At 42.3% G+C, this 6,486-nt stretch overlaps 1 protein-coding gene across 1 annotated transcript; it reads left to right on the forward strand.

The window, feature by feature from the left end:
- Nucleotides 1–415: 415 nt before the first annotated feature.
- adap2 (ArfGAP with dual PH domains 2) lies at nucleotides 416–6,126 on the forward strand. Its single transcript, XM_071912321.2, has 11 exons — nucleotides 416–685; nucleotides 1,098–1,222; nucleotides 1,397–1,488; nucleotides 1,901–1,989; nucleotides 2,289–2,401; nucleotides 3,235–3,384; nucleotides 3,467–3,550; nucleotides 4,172–4,234; nucleotides 4,921–4,998; nucleotides 5,116–5,344; nucleotides 5,682–6,126. Exons 1-11 carry the CDS (start codon nucleotides 598–600, stop codon nucleotides 5,708–5,710), a joined length of 1,140 nt encoding a protein of 379 aa, XP_071768422.1. The 5' UTR covers nucleotides 416–597; the 3' UTR covers nucleotides 5,711–6,126.
- The last annotated feature ends 360 nt before the right edge of the window (nucleotides 6,127–6,486 follow it).

The following is a 6,486-nucleotide window of genomic DNA, read 5'->3' on the forward strand; positions in this document are numbered from 1 at the left end:
TGGTCAAGAAAGATGTGGATAAACCATCACCTCCAGTCAGTGAACGCAAACAGCCACCAATATAAACTTTAAAAAAAAAAAATCAGTATTATCAGAAAAACATTTGTTCTTTATTCCCTATCCTCATATAAGTCACATGAGTTTGATACTACTTAGTATCATGTCAAATGTATGTTTACATCATATATATTTAAACCGTTTTATCAGTAAATAAAAAGGTGGGTAAACCGAGATTAGGAGGGTTTGCCCGCAACTATTCCTAGGCGCAAATGTGCTTCATCAGCAGATGGAAGGAGGATAGGCTACACGCAGAGAGATGTGTCATCACGCCACAGTGAAAAAAGAAGGTAAACCATTGTAACTAGGTACAACCCCCGCTGACAAAAGCCACTGCGGTTCAGCTGCCTGTCCGTGCAGCAGGAAGGAGGCTGCAGGTTTCTGTGTTGTGACATTCGAAGGCGCTCGCTCTGTCGCAAGTTCCAGTTTTCAAATCGACAGCTTGTCAGATTTATTTCGCCGCGTGTTAAACTATGTGACCGCCATGCTCAGTCCCGAGAGCATTCATGGTCGGAGAGGAGACCTTTACTTAGCAACACAATGGCAAACCGGGAGCGAAACAAAAAGATTTTACTGGAATTGGTGAAACAGCCGGACAATAGTCGATGTGCAGACTGCGGCGCCCCTGGTAAGTTCATATACTGACACTATTTAAATGCCAAGTTCAGTAGACTCAGTGTTTACACGGTGCTAAACCACTGTTAGGCTATTATATTACAATATCCTTATGGTCCAGTATTTATTTATTTATTTTTTATATTGAAACTTTTTCAATATTTTAACAAAAATAATAACTCAAACCTTTGACTCTGGCTCCTAAGGCCCAACACCTAAAAAATAGTAACACAGACTTACATTTGCTTGAGTTCTCTCAAGTTTTGTTATGAAGCACTTTTGGAAATTGTTGTCTTATCCATCATGAAATCAACCAATCTGAGATGAATATGAATGTGATTGACTCTGCTTTAACACCTGGTCAAATGACCGGGTCAAACACCCCCCATGTTGTAAGTGAAAAGTGTTTGAATCCCCCCTCTCAGATCCAGACTGGGCGTCCTCCAAGCTGGGTGTTTTTGTATGTCTGAACTGCTCCGGGATCCACCGCAGCCTGTCCAGTCGAGTCAAATCCATAAGGCTGGACTTTTGGGAGGATGAGCTGATGGAGGTACGGACTGTTCTCTTTCATCACGCCTTCAGCCCTGCTGCAGGATCTGATACTGCTTTAAAGTTTCTGTGTCACGTCAACCATTCAGTAACCTCAGCTGAAACCTTGAATTGACTGTGCTTTAGTGTAATCTTTTTGTGTGTGTGTCTTTTTCGGGAACTGGGATGACTGCAGTTCATGAAATCCAATGGCAACGGCAATGCCCGAGCTTACTACGAGAAAGCTGTTCCACCTTACTATTATCGACCCCAGCATGAAGACTGTGCGTAAGTATTTTTCCAGCAGATCTCCGTCCCCTCACTGATGGCCCCCAAAAAGACCCAGCTCCCCAGTTTACTATCTGTGTGATCTCCCAGCGTCTTTGAGATTGTGTTGGAATAAGTGGCAGCGTTTCTGAGAAATGACCAGTGCCATGAAGCAAGGGAACAGCGTAGAGAGAAGTGGAACCACTGATCATAGAAGTGAAAAAGGAATAAATTAACTGCTACCAGATTAGAAAGATATGAATGGTAGTCTTGTAGTGATAGCTTATTTTGACTGGTTGCCATAGAAGAAATAGTTTGGCAGCAAATTTTGGGGATTTACATGGTATGCGTCCAGTTGTGTTTAGTTTAGTGCAGCATGTGTGGATTACCTTGCCTGAAAACATTTTCGTCTTTACCCTTTTCTTAACCCTAGTGTCTTGAGAGAGCAGTGGATTCGAGCTAAATATGAGAGGATGGAATTCACAGGAGAAACCAAGTATCCACCACTCTGCTATACCACAGGTGAAGTGACTGGATCCCTGTTTTTGTATTTAAAGCTTTTACAGTTTCACAATATCTTCCACGTTATCAGTCTACAAATTGTGCGTCAGTCTCCACCTGTACACAAACAGCGTAGTTCCTCATACACATGCAGAACTGTGCAAGAAAAACCTGTTCTTTGCACACATGCAATGATTATTTCAAGACCCAGGAAATGAAAACTGGAGCCAGTGTCACCCAGCAGCACATATTTCACTTAAGGAAGAACCTGCGTGCATTGAAGCACTTGTGACTCAGTAGATTTCTTGGGTCGACTCCAGGTTTCCACGAAGGGATGCTGTGGAAGAAAGGGAAGGAGAACACACATTTTCTGAAGAGGAAGTTTGTTCTGTCAGAGAGGGAATTCACCCTGGCTTACTTCAACAAGGACGATGTAAGTCCCCTACCGCTCTGACGCAGCTGAGCTGGGCACGCATCAGACATTAGACACATTTTTAAGAATATGTTTTCCCACCGCACTACAATATGAAGAGGCAAATTCAGCTCAGTCCGTGGTGAGACGCTTCACTCCCACCTATCAAATTATCTATCACTATCACTGTCAAATTGCGTCATGGCTTTCAGCATTTCAAGAAATCATTTTTTTTACAATGTCTGTCCTTCATTAAGCAGTATCTAATTAATAAAAGGACGTTAAAGTTCTATTATTGTGAAAATTGTACTGTACCTTAGCTGTAAAAGTAAATACTGAACTGAATCTGTGAGGTTTCGTAGAGGAAACAGCAAAAAACTTCCAGGCAAACAACCGACAAGCAGCGATCAACAAAGACAAACAGTGAAAAACAAAAATGCTGTGCAAAAAAACAACAACTTAAAGTCCCAATGAAATGAAACTCCCATTACTTCTTGAAAACACAATATCTTTCATGGTGACCTCATGCCGCACTAGTAGGCGTAAATATAAATAAATAACCAATAAAACCATCAGATTTTTGAACAATCCCACCCCTCCGTACCCCTCCCATCAAATAAAACTGCCTTTCTCTCCCTGACTCATATTCCATTGGTTTAGACTTTTGATTGACCCCTCACTGCATTATGTCCCGCCCCAACATCCATTTTTTTTTAGGAAATGCATCAAATCAAGGAAGTAAAGATGCCACTTCATGGGGTCTTTTAATAATTATCCAGTTGTAGTATCCTGTATGTTGGTGAAATATTTCTACTTGGCTTGGTATGCAGTTCCATGTGTTATTCATGATCTAGGAGTCCAAAGGCCCGAAGGCTGTGATCTCCATCAAGGACCTGAACGCCACCTTTCAGCCGGAGAAGATCGGCCATCCTCATGGCGTGCAGCTCACCTACCAAGAGGACAACCACACCAGGAACCTCTATGTTTATCACGAGAGTCCTGAGGTGGGACGGCATGACCATTACAAGTTTAGATAACAGTCACTGGCAGGCCTTGTACTGATTGTGGACTCTTCTTCTACCCCAGGAAATAGTCACATGGTACAATGCCATCCGTGCTGCTCGCTACGCCTACCTGAAGACAGCCTACCCCACTGGGAGCGACGAAGAGGTAAGTATTCCACTAACGTCTCACGATAGATCATATCTGTACTGCTGTTATGAACCAGAGGGGTTTAGTCATGTCTGTTGTATTTGGCTTTGGAACTGATGAAACTGATGAAAGTTCTACAACGCTTGGGGTTATGAAACCTTTTCAAAAACCGATCAGATAAGCTAAAAAAATGCATGGTCATCAAGCCAAAAACAAGGCTGTTTTTCTTAGTTCTTGAAAAGTTGACATGTTAGAGATACAAGATTTTCACCTGACAGCAGCGGTATATATGTAGATTGTTTTTGCAAATAATTGTCATACATTTTTTTACATTACTTTCTGCCTCTAACAAGAAAATAGGCTTGGCATTTGTCACCATAATTAACCAATACATAATTATGGGGAAAGTCAAAAGCATTTGGTTATTTGATGTGTCCTCCAGTAACTACTCATTATTTGCAAGTTCGGTTTAGCACTTTAAAACATGCTGTACGTAGCTTTTAAAATAGCAAGATATTCACAGCTCAGACAGTTAACTACCACTGAGATTTTTGATTTGGGATACGAAGATTATCTTGAATGTTTTCTCTTTTATGTTTTAAATTTTAACATTCTTACCCGTTTTCTTCTCTTTGTCAGCTGATACCAAAGATAACAAGAAACTACCTCAAAGAGGGATTCATGGAAAAGACCGGCCCATTGGTAGGATGATATGAACAGTCAGTCTTGTATATAAACATGTTATTCAGTGAGATTTATTCATACAATATTGTCAGCACTCAACAGCTATTGTGACTAATGTATTGAGCGAGAGCCAACAGTTTGACACTGTAGTAGTTCTGTTCAGCTGCCATGTGTGAGTGTGTCTGTGTGTGTTCCTGTTCCTCCTCTGGCAACTACCCAGGGACTCGCTGTAAATACAAATGTGTTATCGCCTGGTTAAATAAAGGTTTATGTTAAAAATGTTTCCAACAGCAAAGAGAGGGCAGTGTATGTGTGTGTGAACCCCCCAACTTCTCCCCCAGGCTGCTGCTGTCAAAGCAAAACCGTCCATTTTCAACCTGGACCCTGTTGTCCTTATCATTTTCCATCATACCAACTGATTCTGACCAATTGTCAGTTGCTTCACTATAGAGCGGCTTACATCTTGCTTGCATGGGTGCAAAAGGCCAGGGTTACAACAAAACAAGGAAGTCATGATTTTAGATGACTTTTTGGTGAATTGACACACAGGCAAGCAAGATGTAAGTAGCTTTATAGTGAAGCAGTTGATGAGATTTTGGTGAGAATCCATTGGTCTGATGGTTAAAGTTGGGAAAATAGGGCCCAGGTTGAAAATGGACAGAGTTGTGCTTTAAACAGGTTTCTATTAAATATGTTTTCAACAGCAAAAGGAGCCGTTCAAAAAGAGATGGTTCATCTTGGACTCTCAGGACCGGAAGTTGCTTTACTTCAAAGGCCAGCTGGTGAGTCACTGTCTCACTCACTGTCGCTGCGTACTGCTATACTGGAAATCTGTTGGGCATTTTAACCCCCATTGTGTGTGTGTGTGTGTTTACATGCTTTCATTGTTGTGATTGCAGGATGCGGAGGAGTTAGGGGTCGTTTTCATCGGCACAGAGAGCAACGGTTACTCGGTGAAGGAGTGTATTCCAAAGAGCGCTCGGGGAAACAAGTGGAAGTGCGGCGTGTCGGTGGAAACCCCCAAACGGCAGTTTGTGTTCATGTGCGAGCAGGAGAGGGTGCAGCGGGAGTGGCTGGACGCCCTCAGACAGGTCCTGTCCAGGCCCATGGCACCTCAGGACTACACCAGTGAGTACGGTGCACACACACACATACACATATACGCACATGCACCTTGTATCTCCAAAATGACAACATTTTAGGAGCTAAGAAAAGCAGCTTTGTTTTTATCTTGATCACCATGCATTTTTGAGTTTATCCAATGAGGTTTTAAAGGGTTTTATAAGCCCAAGCATGGTAGAATGTTCTCAACCCACAGAAGAACATGTAAAGTGGAGTTATGAGATTTTCACATGCCATCAGCATTATATTCCTGTATTCACACGTGTGTTCACACTTGCAGAAACATGTACACAGAGCCATATCCACTTTGTGACCACTGTCTAACACTTGTTTCTCATCCCAGCTGAAGCCAACATTAGGTGGAAGAGATGAGCTACAGAGTGATGGTGAGAGGACAGCAGTGTGTGGACTCCTGCAGCACACCAGATGAGCAGTGATCTGTCCTCGCTGCACTGTTGCTCTCAGTACGGACTGTCCCCACTGTGCTGCAGCAAAGCAGCTTGAGAGTTGACTCAGACTTTCCTCGGTGCCACAGTGTGGCTCAGAGACTTCCATCCGCTCACATCAACTGACAATGGATCTGATGCTCGACGTCAGACTGGGTTTATTGGAGGTTGCTGTGTGATGCCCATTACCTTCTGGTTACTGCAAAGTTGCTGTACATGAGGGAAAATTGTTCATATCAAACTTTTTCATTAGAAGATGGCAATTACTGACACTTCAGAAAGTACTGTGTCATTATGTAATATCCATTCTTGTGATCAATAAAGTACTCCCAAGTCACTGGACTAGCCTTGTTATGTGGTAATAGAGGAGAGCTTACATCACTGCACAGCGTCGTGCTATTTTTATGCAGTTTCTTGGTTCTGACGTTAATATTTTTAATTTACAAATCATTTAACTGATGATGGAATAAGTCAGAATTAGCATATACATTTACATTGTGTGTGCACGATAAACACGATTGAATCTCTTGTTGGATGCTCGTGAGTTTCTGTTCCAGGTAACTCCACTACAACAACAGTCACAGAATTAAACATTAAACAAAGTGCATCACTTACTACTGATCACAGATCACAGAAGTGTGTGCGTGTCCTTTTCCTCCGTGTGTGTTTTGTGAAGCTGCGGTGAGAAAGTCTGTCAGGAGG

This window comes from Centroberyx gerrardi, chromosome 7 (genome assembly GCF_048128805.1).
Source record: "Centroberyx gerrardi isolate f3 chromosome 7, fCenGer3.hap1.cur.20231027, whole genome shotgun sequence".
NCBI lineage: Eukaryota > Metazoa > Chordata > Actinopteri > Beryciformes > Berycidae > Centroberyx > Centroberyx gerrardi.